Source organism: Oculina patagonica, chromosome 2 (genome assembly GCF_052425735.1).
Source record: "Oculina patagonica isolate OP01 chromosome 2, crgOcupat, whole genome shotgun sequence".
NCBI classification, from domain to species: Eukaryota; Metazoa; Cnidaria; class Anthozoa; order Scleractinia; family Oculinidae; genus Oculina; species Oculina patagonica.
The window spans coordinates 25,484,861-25,499,587 of record NC_135759.1 but is presented as its reverse complement, the minus strand read 5'-3'; the positions used below and the strand labels follow the sequence as shown (position 1 = coordinate 25,499,587).

General features: G+C 38.0%; 2 protein-coding genes and 1 long non-coding RNA gene across 6 annotated transcripts in view; 2 read left to right on the top strand and 1 right to left on the bottom strand.

The window, feature by feature from the left end:
• Positions 1 to 491: 491 nt before the first annotated feature.
• Positions 492 to 14,727, bottom strand: part of LOC144643761 (uncharacterized) — a 55,609-nt gene continuing 41,373 nt past the window's right edge. Inside the window, exon 5 of the long non-coding RNA XR_013568967.1 lies at positions 492 to 619. This is a non-coding gene — a long non-coding RNA (uncharacterized LOC144643761). The remainder of the gene's footprint in view (positions 620 to 14,727) is intronic.
• LOC144641895 (insulin-like peptide 01) lies at positions 1,560 to 9,060 on the top strand. 2 transcript variants are annotated; one of them, XM_078500911.1, is made up of 4 exons: positions 1,560 to 1,946; positions 6,065 to 6,134; positions 7,330 to 7,449; positions 8,754 to 9,060. In XM_078500911.1, exons 2-4 carry the CDS (start codon positions 6,065 to 6,067, stop codon positions 8,894 to 8,896), a joined length of 333 nt encoding a protein of 110 aa, XP_078357037.1. In that variant the 5' UTR covers positions 1,560 to 1,946; the 3' UTR covers positions 8,897 to 9,060. The 2 variants fall into 2 exon arrangements, with proteins under 2 accessions (XP_078357037.1, XP_078357036.1); XM_078500910.1 differs by having other exon boundaries at positions 1,680 to 1,951.
• On the top strand, positions 10,348 to 13,181 carry LOC144641894 (insulin-like peptide 01). 3 transcript variants are annotated; one of them, XM_078500909.1, is made up of 4 exons: positions 10,348 to 10,661; positions 11,011 to 11,080; positions 11,936 to 12,049; positions 12,468 to 13,181. In XM_078500909.1, exons 2-4 carry the CDS (start codon positions 11,011 to 11,013, stop codon positions 12,599 to 12,601), a joined length of 318 nt encoding a protein of 105 aa, XP_078357035.1. In that variant the 5' UTR covers positions 10,348 to 10,661; the 3' UTR covers positions 12,602 to 13,181. The 3 variants fall into 3 exon arrangements, with proteins under 3 accessions (XP_078357035.1, XP_078357034.1, XP_078357033.1); XM_078500908.1 differs by having other exon boundaries at positions 10,348 to 10,842; XM_078500907.1 differs by lacking the exon at positions 10,348 to 10,661 and having other exon boundaries at positions 10,894 to 11,080.

Genomic DNA, 14,727 nt, shown 5'->3' with positions numbered 1-14,727 from the left:
TAAGTGTAAAGTGTGGTTTCCAATCATTAGCCTTAAGTGATCATGATTTGGTTTGCCGAATTAGTGCATTACCTAGCAGACAGGTTGATAATAAACAATATCATGACCTGGCACATGTGCCACCAAACTCTCAGAGCTAACGTTAAAAGAAATGCATAATAAGCGATAACGAGAATTCATGTTTTGATCTTGGGACTAGAAGGAACACAGAAGGCCATGTCGTGCACGTTCAACAATTTCTTGCTTAGTAAATAAGAAATAATAAAGATGAAATTTTAAGCTCGGTGATAAAAATTGAAGATGAAGTATTCAACATGACACGAGCGTGGGACAAAGAAAAATTCTGAGTCCCCGACGGGAATCGAATCCATGGCCTCCCAGATACCGGTTGGGCGCTCTAACCAACTGAGCTACGAGAGACTCGTGGTGAGCTGGGCCATTTACTAGGTTCATATGTGACACACGTCCTGCGATACTGCTAGGATCAGCAATGTCGAAATCATCAAATGTGTAGTGAATAATAAAGATGGTAAATGTTAAGCTCGGTGATAAATAATGAAGATGAATTGTTCAACAATGACACGAACATGTGACAATTTCTTGCTTGCTCTGGTAAACCCTAGCAAAGAGGTAAAACGAAAAGAAAAATTAGGACACGCCTGTCAGAAAAGCGGCATAACCTAATTAACGGGAATTTGACTCTCACATTTAAAGACTTTAACTGTTTTAGTCAGCTTTTAGTCAAACCTCTTGTCCCTTAATACTTTTTTAACTTGTAGGTTACACATTGTGACCAATCAAATGATTTCTATCGAGTTGAACTTTGAAATTTTTATTTAAAATTTCTTGAACTTTGGCTTACCAGTTTAACCAAAACGTGCCTCGATCGTGGTTGAAACAACCTCGTCTTAGCTGTTAACACTCTTCCTTCTCATGCCAAACAGTTTTAAAATGGCGGATGTGGTAAATTTAAAACCTTCCTGACGTTCGTGACATTTTACTTAATATCTTTCTAGCTATAGTATTCCAAGTCAAAAGTTAGAAATTCGATTATAGCTAAGTAGCCAAAAACTCGAGGGTTTGATTCTATACATGTCAAGTCTGAACTGTTTAACAACAAAAGAAAGAAAACGCGAGGAGTGCAAAAAAATATAAGTAAACCAAACAACGTTAATGCACGGAAATGCCCCCAGTCTCGTGGGCCATAACTCAAGGTGAGAAATATTTACCTACAAGGGCGTGCTGTAGACAAGGTATTGACTGTTTTCCTGTGAAACAACTAATTGAACTCGAGTAACTGATAATGAAATTTGCAAACTTCACTAAACGAACAGAAGGTTTTGTCAGTTACAGATCTGATTTGTATGTTTCTGTCAGTTATCATTTCCTGAACTACTCTTGTAGAGAAAAGAGCATTTAAGTTAGCTGACGTAATCGTTATCAAGGTAGTCTCCCTAAAATACGACTAATAAAGTTAAAACTGAGTGGCCAACCCAAGCTTTCTTCGCCGTATTTTCTCGCCTGTTTTCCCGCCAGTTGTTGATTTTTTACTAATTGACTTGTATTTCACGCGAAACAGCTGACCAAAGGGGAAATTATTCTGAGAGTATTCCGCCCGCTGGAGTTTAAAAGGGTTTAAAGATATTTTGTTCAGTGTTGACCAACGGAAAATATCAACACAATGACAGTTAACGGAAGCGTGATTAACGAACAAAAGACGTTTGTAGAAAGAAGTTTAAACTTCAAATGCTCGTGCCATATTTTTACAATACACGTAAGAGACCTTTTGTGTTTTGCCGCCACGTGGTTCCGAAGCGAACGTGAATAAAAAGGAACAAGGCTGCATTTCTCGAACCCTTGTCTGGCAACTGAAACCGCCGCGCGCGTTCACAGCGAGTATCAGCTGATTTTGGAGGTGGCATTCCCGCCAAAACTGTGAAAGCAAGGTGAGGTAGGTAGAATTTAGTTTGATGAAAAATTGAGATTTGTGAACAACCTGATCAAATAGACTGTTGTGCCTTCTTTTTAGAATAGATTCAGTGTTTGCCACAGACGTTTAAAAACAGTCTACTAAAAACTGAAAACGACCACTGAGAACTTTCTCAGCATATTCTATCAAGTCGTGATTCGTTTTGGCAGACGTGGGCCAAAATTCCCTCAATTTTTGTACTCACTCTTTCAGACTTATTTACATTTCTCCCACCGAGGGTCAAACGAAATATCAAAACTGAATTACATCCTGACATTTCAGTCATTTCGAAAATAAGTAAAGTACAGTAAAGTATAGATTTATTATTTCACACGGGACATTGACTGTTCTCAAAATCTAGCTCGGGCGATTTCTAGAATTAAATTACCAGTGATGGAAATTATTATGTTTGTAGCGATTCTTCCGTAGTTCTCTGTAAAACCGAAACGGAATCAAAAACACAAAAGAGAAAGCGTCTGCGAGTGAATTGTTAACATTTACATTCATGGTTTTTCTCAGTTATTATAAGACCATTATTCAGTTTTAGATCAGAACCACCAGTACTTGACGTAAAAATTTTATATGAGAACTGATCGGTGGATATTGAGACTTCATTGTAGTAACAGACCCCACAAATGGTAAAATAATAAAAGATATTGACTCAATGTACAGGAAATACTGCGGGAGACATGTTGAAGTTCTCTATGTACAATTGCATTGGGGGTGTAAAATATATTTGTTTTACAAGTGCTATGTGGTGAAGTTGTTTAAAAACTCTGTACCTCCTTGGAACATGAGATAAATTGCTAATAACAAAAGTTTCGAAGTAAAAATTGTGGCTTCAGTGTCAATTTAAAAAATCCCAACATTGTATTGGATTATTTTTCCAGCTGCGGGTCATTATTCCTGTTTAATCTCTTTTCAAACTACAAAAATTTACATGTAAAATTAAAATTTAAGTTCAAAATTTATTGTATTGATTGCTATTAAAATAAGCACCAATACTCGATTATTTTTAATTTTCAATACTGAACCGGGCTTCCCCTTTGAAAGGCTGTCGGATTTTAGTCCCGTTTTCAACAGTGGACGATTCTGTCTGGTCGAAAATGAACAGAAATAATCTCGAGTAACTTCGCAACCTAATTTGTCTATTTACATCTATTTAAAAGTTACAGAGCTCTCGTTTATCTGCGTAAGTAAGGTGATTCAGAAGCGAAATCATTCACTGACAGAATTTCAACTTAGGTGAATGTGAATATTGTCGAAACTATATCGAGTAGATTGTGAAGCTTTGATTTGAAAATAACTGACCTAAACAAAACTGAAACCAAAAATAATATATTTATTTAGTTCACACTTTCCGCCCTTTTTTGTCCTGTTCGATCACATGCTTTCACTTTATCAGCCACCTGACTGACGTCATAATAACCACAAAGTTTGACAGTAAAAATGTCTAAAGAGACTGTGTCACGGATTTTAGGCAAATTTAGGTATGTGAAATGACAATCAAATTCCGTGAATTATAAAAAATAACCTCTTAAAACAGTGAAGAAACATTTCAATAACACAGAAAATACAAAAGTGACAAAGATTGAAACGGATTGCAATATGGGTTTTTGAAATATTGTTTGTCTGTCTGAATAGTTTTCAAAGTTAGCCTCGTTTGCTTGTAACTGTAAATTATAACGCCCGAAAGACACATTTCATGCCAATAAAGCTTTGGTTTTGTCATTTAGATCCATAGAAGTAATTTCTTTGCAAACATTAAGTTTCATAGCAAGTATTTGGCAAAGCTTAATAAAATAAACTTAACTCAGCCGTCACCGTCCCTTTAAAGAAAAGCCAGTTCTCAAGGGTATATCATAAACCCACTCGGTCATGCAATCATGCAACTTCTAACAAATAAAAATCTTTTAACACTCTTCCAGTCACATAAATTGAAGATCAGTGGCTATTAAAGCAGAGTGAATGATGCTCTTACCAAGCAACTGTGGTTATACGTTCCAAATGTTTGGCCAAGAAAAAAACACAAATCAGTAAACCGTGAAAAACAAACTAATCCACCAACGTAACTTATGCCATCTCCCGGCTAGTTCAACACGAAATGCCCCTTTGTAAAATAACGGTGCATTCATTTGCCTTCATATTTATTAAAATGTGTCAAAATAAGGATGGGCGCTCCGACTGCACGTTAGGTGAAACTGGCAGCGTAGTATCTCTCTAGTAGTTTACTCCAAGGTTTGCCAGAATATAAAGGAAGCCTGCGGTTACAGCCGCCTCTCTTCGCTCCCGGCCGGTTTGTGTTATATTTCACATACATTATGCAAATAAACTAGTTGACAAATCAGGGTCCATGACAAGATTCGGGACACAATTACGTCATCAGTATATATGATATGTCTGGCTGTAAATCGCAGATGTCTTTCTCGCGAAACGCCAAGCTGGCCGAGAGCGATGAGAGGCGGCTGTGCTGGCCGAGAGCGATGAGAGGCGACTGTATTCGCAGGCTAAGAATCAGGATTATCCAAAGGTTTTAGATATGGTTGAATTAACGAAGGGTTCCATGCTTTATCAGATAGCATGGTTCAGCTTGTCGACTGTAAGACAGTTCTGTTCCCATACATGCCGTAACACGGGAAAGAATTCTCTTTTACACTATTTAACATAAAATAGATTTGATTTTCTATTCTGTTCTTCTTTATAATTAGGCCAATTTATTGTCGCTGGATAAAACAGGTAGATTTATCAAAATATGAGGTCGAGTTTTAGAAACTGCCCCTCGAACACTGGAGAACTGACCTTTTTTGCGTGTGAATACACTCTACGCTCTTTTGAAACTGTTAAAAGGAATGAATTGATAGCACACAAATTAAGCCAATATCAACACCACATACATAGTACATAATATTTGACAATTTTTATCCAACAAATGGCGATAAGCCAGTTTTGTAACTGCTTAGAAATGCGTATATCTGCTTTAAAACAGTCCATCTTTCACATGCTTTCTACGCTAGTGGGATGTTACTACTAGACTTGCTCCAAGTCGCTTATTTTGTGTCGATAGAGATACTTTAGTGAAAGATCGTTTTGAAATCGTGCGCGAGTGACCGCGCGGAATTTATTTGTCCGTGCGTAATGCACGAAGCACACTGAATGACACACTAAATCGAGGAATGGCGCGGAATAGAATAAGCGACTTGTGTCACTTGCAGGGAGGTCCCCTGTTTTATGAGTGTAATGAGTCTATGAGTCATGAGTCAATCTAATTTTTACACAAAGTAGGATATTATCTATTGAACCACGATTTACCTTAATGCAAGTAAGCTTACAAGCACTTCACATTGCTCACGTTTAGTTCTACTCTGGTTTGCTTGCGGTTAGTTCCACTCTGATTTGCTTGCGGTTAGCTTTATTTGTTAGTAAGGGTAGCACTATTTTCAAATTTATAACTCCGATTTAAGATTTGACTTATTGACTCATGACTCACTGACTCATAAAAACTTTAGTCTCCTTGCAGGAAATCGATTCTGGCTGACGTTTTTTGCCGCGAAAAATTGCATCATTTCATTGAGTTGGTTTCTTTTATCGTGGTGACGCCAGTTTCGTGTGCCGTGTACAGTTTGACGCGCGTCGTGGCGTGTGTTAAAATTGTGATTTTCTTCATTTTTTTTTGTGGGAAAACACACTCGCAAGCAGAGCGCGCGGTTAAAATGGGGAGCAGAGCGCGCAATAATATGATTGACATAATCTCGATGGCGTCACCGGTGGAAAAATCCACCGGTGACGCCACATTTCAGAATTGGCGCGCTGCAGGTGAGACAAGTGCTCGTTCCGCCAAGTTTGGCCGCCATTTTGTTTTTCAAGCCAGCGCACGCCCTCCGTTTCCATATCCAGCAGTCTCCTGCGAATCAAACGAGCGACTTGGACCAAGTCTATAGTACTACGTATACCTTGTTCATTACTAGCAATTGTAAACTGATTATATTTTTTATTTTTTTTTTAATTTGCATGCTAAATAAACACGTAGAACGTATCATGTCTATCTACACTGAATCTATTCAGAGGGATTCTGATGTTCTTCTTCTTTATTTTCAGATGAAGAACGCATGTTTCTGGAGCACGGTTGCACTCGTGGCTATTGTTTTGTGTTTTGAAACAGTAAAAGGTAAGAGATTGTTAGTTGTACTCGGACATCGAACGCGAGAGAGCGAGTCGATTTTCTCTCGTACGAGTTTTACCAGGAACAAATTTTGTCGGTGGTGCGTTTGAAGATTTGTCCGCTTCAGCCATTAATTATATAGCCGTCAGTAAATCCTATATTGTCAGCGCAGCTATTTTTCCTTAATTTCTGGGAACTGTCCAATTTGGGATTAAATTTGGATAGTTTCAATTAGGACTTTCAGGTAAAATTCACAAACTGTCCAATTTAAGAAAAATTGGACAGTTTCGTCTCAGCCAATCAAATCGAAGAAAAAACAACATGTGGCGGATATTAGCCAATTAGCACAAAGCATAGCGTCAGCCCTGTAAACTTGTCCTGTTTTACTTTTAGTCGACAATGGCGGAATTTTATAAGTCAAGTTTGCTACGTTTTTCTATTCCTTTTGAGCTTTTCAGTAATAGTAACAACAAAGAGAAATTTTCTACGTTGTCACTAAGAAGCAAAAACCAAGAGCAAAACACCTCCAATAGTACAAAACTTGGGTGAACGTAAGTGCAGCGAAGCGAAGCAAGAAATCTGTCAGATATTCATCGCCATGAGCTAGATGCAATTCTTTGTCGTTTTTTGTTGAAATTTGAAAAGAAAAGACGGCGATGAAGTACGAACGATATAGTGAAAAGGAGTATGTCAGATTCAAGAAGTTGTAAAGCTCTTCGGACACTTTGTTTACAACTCACTAAACGCACGTTTTGATAAACGACAAAAAAAATTCCGTGGTGCCGTTCGCTTGTTTCCAGCAGTTGGACTCTTCTTGCTTTAATTATTTTAAAAATTTGTTTAACCAAAAAAAAGCGCACTGTAAAAAGTACTTTCACGCAATTGGTTACTTGTTCGCGGCAAAAGCCGTCTACGTCATTTTCTCGCGCGCCTCTTTATGAAAATAACCTACACGCGAATCTGACAGCAAAAGACCCATTACCAGAGATGTAGACTTTTTGATTACGTACTTCTGCTTTTATACATATTTTTATAACTTTATTCTTTGTATAGCGCCATTGAACCTACAGGAAATGATGATGTAAAAATTTTATCATCATCATCGATGTATACGAATTTACCCTGAAGTTGTCCACCCCCCCCCCCCCCCACCCCTGCCCCTCGTGAAATTTATCATCTCGGTTTATCTACTTTTTTTTAGCAGGAGGTCGTTACTATAAACTATACGAGGTAGGACGTCGCCCGATTGATGGCATCTATTGTGGTGACAGAATTATGGACGCATACTTCGCTTTGTGTTACAGTGGAAAGAGGAAACGCAGTAAGTAGATCACAAATCATGTTATTCTACTTCTACTGGGTGGGCTGGCAAGATTCATTATGGACAAAACCACCCCCCCCCCCTCCCCCCGATAATACGCCGTGATATATGTAGTGGAAAATCCAGGCCGTTTTTGATGACTTTCAGATGGCGAAGGATGAGGAATAGGAATAGTTGATTGGTAGCTTTGAAAGACATTGGGGAATAGAGTTAAAATAAAGACTAAAAATTAAAAAAAATGTTGGTATTAGGGAAGTGGCCATAACAAGTGTACTCGACGAGGACCCACCTTGTGTAGGGGTAGGGGACTATGCAAGATACCACCTGTCTGATTAGCCAAATGGACAAAATTTATTGGCTTCAAAATTTGAGTTTAGACTTTCACGAAGCTTGCATTGCTGGAGAAATGGCACAAGGATGTTTGAATCTTTTTCTTAGTTTCTACTCCTGATAGAGTGGGGGCTATACAAACATGACACCATCTTTTAAGGTGGGGAAGGAGGAGGGGGGGGGGGGGTACATGAAGAGACCACCTGTCTTTTTTCAAAGCGGTGGGTCCTGTCTGAGTACAATAGTTTTGACCATTTCCCTAATGTAATTTAAGCGGGGTCCCACTATACACGAGGCAATTTTTCTTGCAACTTTTTTTTTTTTTAATTCATTGCTTACAAACCAAAAAAAATACTTACAACGCTTACAAAACCAAAAAAAACCTACAAAACCAAAAAAAACTATGCAACAAAAATTGCATTGCCAGTTGCCAAAACATTTCAGGTGTAACACTACATTTTTGCAACCTGAAATGCAAAAAAATGTTGCGTTGCAAAATAGTCGAGAGACAAGTGGCTGCGTGTGACATGTCAATCGCAACTTGCAACGCAATTGTTTAAAAATGAGCCAATCAGAGCACGTCCTTTACTCACGGAAACATTTCAAGATGATAATTCCTAGCGAGTGCGTTGCAAACAAAAATTGCGAACGCAGACACCCCTCTGCAACTTGCCTTTTATCAGACGTCACCACTGCTTTGCAAGTTGGAAGGAAAATTTTCTCGTGTAACATGGCCTTTAGACGGACAGTGAGATTAAAATACTTGAGGGCAATTTTTTAAAGATGCGTCATCCGGGACATTTCTTTTAGGTGTCAAGGGCAGTGCGTTCGTGCGGATAAACAAGTTGTAATTACTTTGTATGTATAGAGAGCGGAAGGAAAACTTTTACCTCGAAACAATATGGGTAAATATAGTCTGCTGTAAATTAACCATCACTTTAATAACTACTGTTCTTTTCTTGTTGTGTTGTTAGGTTCTACATTAATGGACAAAAAGGAAGCGTCAAAATTTCTTCATTCTCAGACCATACGAAATAAACGTTCCACGGGTACAGATATTGTTGAGGAGTGTTGCACAGAGGGTTGTGCATATGAAGAAATTTATGAATATTGTTGACAGAAGAAAAGATTCTTAAAAAATTAACTTATTTAATAGAGGTGTCAGTGTTGCATAACGGTTGTATATTTGTATAGGAAAGTTCTCATTTAGGCGTGTAACGACAACAAACAAGAGAAAATGATATAGGTACTCTTGCAATAAAATAAAGGCTAGATTTTTAACATTATTGTGACGTGTTCAACTACAGGTTGCCACTTATTAGGATAAATAAACTCCCTGACTCTTCACTGACCACAAAACAAGTTTCACTGACCATGAATGACGTGGATGAGTAAAACACATTCACATAACTTATATTAAAATTTCCTTCAGTCTTTTTTAATATGCTATGACATCCGCGCTTTGCGTTTTCAACTGCATGTGATTTTGTAAGTAATAAAGCATTTGAACCTCCCAAGCAAATCTATATTTTATTTTTCTCTAACTTAAATCAAGTATATCGGCTTCTTTGATGATGTCCAGCTCTGCAATTTTCTCTAGTCTCTGCTTCTTCTTCTTTGAGGACTCCATCTCTAGTTCTTTTCCCCTTCCCTTTGGTCTGGCCGTTCTGACTCAGTTCTTCTTCTAATCTTGGTGGCTGTGTAACATTGTGTATGTATTTTAGATGTTTACGGATGCAAACATCAATATGTTAATTTTTATAGTCACTCTGCGTTCGTTCGTTTTTTCATCCCTGTTAGCTTGTCTTCTATTTTGTGGTGCAGCTTCCAATTACACAGTGTCACGTTGTTCTTCTCACTTCACTTTAATTTCTCTCCTTTTACCATCTTCATCAGTTTAACTTTCTCCCTCTTTCAGCACTACGCAGTTTATCAAGCTTAACTGCATATATGTTTTTTCCTTGAAAATCATGTTTATAATTGTGCAAATCGATAAACCGTAATAAAAAATATGACAACTTGAGTAAAAAATAGTTTTCTTCTGTTTTTTTTTTTTTTTTTTTTTTTTTAAAAACATCAGTTTTAGACTCAGGATATGTTTGAACTCTAGAGTAAATTGTCAAACTGAACTAAGGCTGCATCGAATAAAACCGAACTTAAAATTGGCTTAAGGGTGTAACTGAACTTTTTTGCAGAGCCGAAATATTTCTATACACAGGATACACATTACGGGAAGAATTTTGCAAAAAATATGGCTTTCTTTGTGCCTATTGGCTGCGTTTGGTTCGCAAGGTATTGTGGGTAAAATACACAGCTGCTATCTTTTCCGTACGGTGGAGTGGGTGCAGAGCTTGAGAAGGAAGTATATTTTATAAGTTTTAGTCTATTGTAAAATGCCGTCTGGACTGAAAAGGGGTATCAAATTTTTGGTAAGGTTTATTATGTATGTACGAAGCACACCGCCGAACCCCCCTTCCCTCGGGAGGAGTGGGGGGGGGGGGACCAGACGCCTTCACCCGAGCGCCTAGCGCTTTACTATGTGCTTGACCAAAATGTGACAAGATCGATCTTTCTCAATGTGGGATTTATCATCGAACTTTCTCGCTTTTATAAGGCGGATTTTTTTTATGGTGAATCTAAACAAAAGCTGTGTGGATTCCAACAGATGAACATATTCAGTTTACACACGCACCGGAATAAAAGCAAATAAACGCCCTGAGTTGGCAGCCAGTCTGTCTTGGAGTGAATACAGCTGAACCCCAGCTGACATGAGCTGAGTTTGAGAGTGATTCAACAATAAAAGCCGCCTACACTGTAAAAAGTCGATATTTCAATTCCGTTCACTGTTGTTGGAAGCCTGGAGAACCAGAAACTTCACTGAGGTAAAAAAAAAAACTTCACTGAATTGCAGTCATGTTCTTTCAATGGCAATAGACCTTTTTCGCTTGGGCGGGTTGTTTTCTCTAGAGAATTTTCCTTTTATCCACATAAAATTTATTCATTCATATACACGCGACTATTTGAAAATTTGAAAGCAAGAATTCTCAAGAGTATCATCACATGGTCTGTAATGGGGCAACAAAACGCCCAAGCGAAAAAGGTCTATTCCTCTTATCAACACATGCTCCCTGTAGAAATACATAAGGAAAAAATAACATGGAATCGTTTTCTTCTTGTACTTAGAATAAAAAGCGAATGAAGTAAATGGGATTTTTTCTTTCTAACTTTCAGATGGAGAGACTTAATGTATGGTTCTTTGCCTTGTTGATTTTACTTCTTTCAGACGTTCACGTGAATGGAGGTAATTAGAATTGAATTGTTTTATTCTTGACCGTGACTACTGACAACAATCATGTACTAAGTAAAACGTATTTTATTTAAGTTCTGAATGCATTAAAACATTAAATTGACTGAGTCTTTGTGCTACATATCTGACAACTCTTTTAGTTAATAGTTATAGATAATAGTTCATTTAATTTCTTTTAGTGTTTCGTTTCTTTTGCTGCAAAGACCGTTTAACGCTTACCCAGAAGCTAACTCGTTTTATATTTTTTGGTGAACTAAGAGAATTGTAAAACCGTTTTCATACATAAACATTTCAAGGAGCTCCAAACAAAATATAAAGTTTTCAAGCTTCTGACCAAAATTGCCTCGCTGCTATCGATATGCAAACTGGAAAAGTTATCTGTGAAGAAAATAGTAACGTAGACCAAGCATCTATAGCGAGGGAAAAGAAATATATCGCTCAAAAAATAAGCCAGGTAAATAGTTGCAAAAAGCTTTATTAAAGGAAAACAGACATCCGGGAGGTTCAAATAAAGAAATATTTAAAAACGTCACGAACGTACCCTAAAATGCTTACTGTGTCTTCGTTTCCCAGCTCAAACTGATTGACATTTTATTCTCGGATGTGAAACTCCACTTCGATTATGAAACAAAATTAAAAGCTAATTTATGCAAAAGGTGTTCAAAGGTAACATAAAAAAACCCCTGAAGCCACTGTTTATGGTCGCTAAGGAAGTGACGACGGAAATCAGCAAGGACTATTCGCCTACAGGCCAGACAGTCGCTCATTTCATATCCTCTGGACATGTGGTTCTACAAAAACATCCTTAACACACAAGTGTCTTTACATTTATCTTTTCTGTGCTTTCAGCTGTTCTGGTGAAAACCAGTGAAGTTGGTCAGCGGGCTATACATGGATTCTACTGCGGCCATCAAATAGCGAACGTCTACGTAGCAGTGTGCACTCTGGGAATGAAGAGAAAACGTATGTAAAGGGTTCATCGTCTTTCATTTCAACTTTGTTTGGTAGAGACTCGGTATGTTAAAATTCGCGAATCTCAATCCGTTAATATTATGATCGTGCACGCGTTGCCCTTGAGAGGAAAAATTATCCTTGTTTTTTTTTTAGGTTTCCGGACTGCAATCCTTTAGAATGCCTACTTAAACAGTTAGGCTACTCGCCCTCGTTCTTCGACTGCTCCCCTTTGAGCTGTGCCTCGTTGACTATTCGCCCGTAGAAAACTCAGGCTCGTAGTTAAATTGTTGATAAGAAACTTGGGCTCAAAAAGATGAGATCTCATACATTTCACGTAGTTTAAATTGATTCGAACCATGAGAAGGCAATGGTCTTATATATGCTTGTGCTTCACCGCGATTATATACTGAGTACTTTATTTATTCAGGGTCTGTGCTGGAGGGTGAAAGAGAAGCCAAAAGCTTCCTTCGACGATTCAACCGAGCTACCTCGTCCACCGACATAGTGCAAGAATGCTGCAACGAAGGATGTCATATTGAAGAAGTCTTGGAGTACTGCTGACCCATGTGATGCGCTAAACTTCTATGAAATAGTGGTTTAAAACTGTGAGAAAAATACTTTGGGCCAAAAAGGAATACAGAGGGTCAAACCTGGGCGAGTTTAAACAAACTGTATAGGCCCAAATTTAATTTAAAAGGACGGTTTATTTCATGTGGCCGGTTCAGTGTGTGATTTCTGAAGCAACTGAATACTCTAGTTTATAGTCAGTTTGCAAATCATACTTAAAGAAAATAAGGTAGAATCACCATAATGCTTAAAACAGAAACTAATCCACTTGAAACAACATTATTTATTATTAAATTTATTTATACACGGTTAAAATTCATCAGGTAAATAAAATCGTGTCAAAATGTGGCAGTAGTGTGATCTAGTCCATTTGAAGTCCATGAGCATAAGCCCCATCATGAGCAATGAAATAAAATAAAATCACTTTATTTAAGGTGATTCCCTAGTATTGCATTGCGCATCCTTACTGCGCAGAATTTTACGCGTAATTAGCGCGCGCACATAAACAAAATGGCAGCTTTTTTCTATGCTTCTTGGCTCCCGCGAGAGAGAAATCATCGTTTTCTCATAAACAAGTTCGGTGACCTATCCTTTTGTTCTCTTTGTTCGAAAGTAGCGATCAAATTATTTCTATAAAATGAATACAGATCAGTTTCTATGGCAGAATGATACATTATCACCGAAAACGTGTACTTTGCCAGTACTAGCAAAGGAAATATAAGGAATTATATGGTAAATACAAGGTCTTTCTGCTCTTAAACGAATACGGTGAACCCCCTTTTTTATTTCAAAATTTAACTTCCCTTAAGGTAAACAATCAACTGGAAAAGTTTTGTTGGAAATCTATGAGCAGTTCTATTTCAAGGGAATTACATTAAGTGTCAAGGCATTCAGCACTACTTAGCTAATTGAGGACACTGAGGCGTGATGGAATGGTCGGAATAACACAGTTTTACGACTTTAAAATTTCGACACAATTATATCCCCCAAACTATAACTCTTTCCTGTTGCTGACTAACACATAAATAAACGTTAGGGAAAAGATTGGTGTGGTGAGTGATTATAGCAGACACACGAATTTGGTTTCAAAACTCGTACTCGTACTCAATCTCGTACTCGTAGTCCAATCTAAAGGTCGCTATTACTTCTATGGATCTAAATGACAAAATCATGGCGTTATAATTAAAAGTTAAACTAGTTTAACTTTGAAAACTGTTCAGCATTACAGTTTTTCAAAAACCCATTTCGTAATCCGATTTAATCAGTATCTTGTTCAATTTTTGTCCATCCTTGCCATCTTTGGTATTTGCTGTGTTACTGAAATGTTCCTTCGCTGTTTTAAGAAGTTATTTTTACATTTCACTCATCAGTTTGGTGGTTATTTTCGTACGTCTAAAGTTGGCTTAAATCCGTGACACAGTTCCTTTAAGGTCGGCTGACGTCCACAGGAAAAGTCCCTTGGACAAGTCCCATGAAGAGTTTGCACGAGGGTGCTAGTGGTAGGGACTTCGTATGTGCCAACCTTCCGGCCTCAAGAGTCCTCATGGGCCCGATGAGGATAAGTAAGTAAGTAAATAGCATGACCCGGCCTCAAGAGTCCTCATGGGCCCGATGAGGATAAGTAAGTAAGTAAGTAAGTATGTGCCAACCTTAATTTTGAGTTATTCCTTCGATTCGAACTCGTTGAATTCGTGGGACAATTCGCAGGGTCCAAATTTGGTCCTCCTGACTAGATTTGTTTTGACAAAAATGGGTAGTTGACAAGGAACCTGTCCCCGGGGCTTGTTGCAGGGACTAGTCACAGGGACTGTCCCCTCGGGTGTGTCGACCTTTACATTATTACACGTGGTTGTAGATCAGCAGCTCAGTATTAAGTACAAATTAATTTGTCACTCATCTAAAGACGTACATAAATCTGCTGTCAAGATGTCTTTTTCCGAATTTGTTTCAGTTCAAAACGTGAGAATGTTATCCATCTGAAAACGGAGTGTTTATACTTAGAGTTAAACACTTCCTTCTTTTAGGAGCATGGGATTTCACTACTATACTGATACGAAAAGTTGAGCACTTGAACACGTGAAAAACTCACAAAGTGCGGACAAATTTGAAAAAAAGTCAAA

Coding starts and splice junctions, on each gene's coding strand:
- LOC144641894 (XM_078500907.1), top strand. CDS start 10,984: ATGGGATTTTTTCTTTCTAACTTTCAGATGGAGAGACTTAATGTATGG. Junction 11,081..11,935: donor AGACGTTCACGTGAATGGAG/GTAATTAGAATT, acceptor CTGTGCTTTCAG/CTGTTCTGGTGAAAACCAGT. Junction 12,050..12,467: donor TCTGGGAATGAAGAGAAAAC/GTATGTAAAGGG, acceptor TTATTTATTCAG/GGTCTGTGCTGGAGGGTGAA.
- LOC144641895 (XM_078500911.1), top strand. CDS start 6,065: ATGAAGAACGCATGTTTCTGGAGCACGGTTGCACTCGTGGCTATTGTT. Junction 6,135..7,329: donor GTGTTTTGAAACAGTAAAAG/GTAAGAGATTGT, acceptor ACTTTTTTTTAG/CAGGAGGTCGTTACTATAAA. Junction 7,450..8,753: donor CAGTGGAAAGAGGAAACGCA/GTAAGTAGATCA, acceptor TTGTGTTGTTAG/GTTCTACATTAATGGACAAA.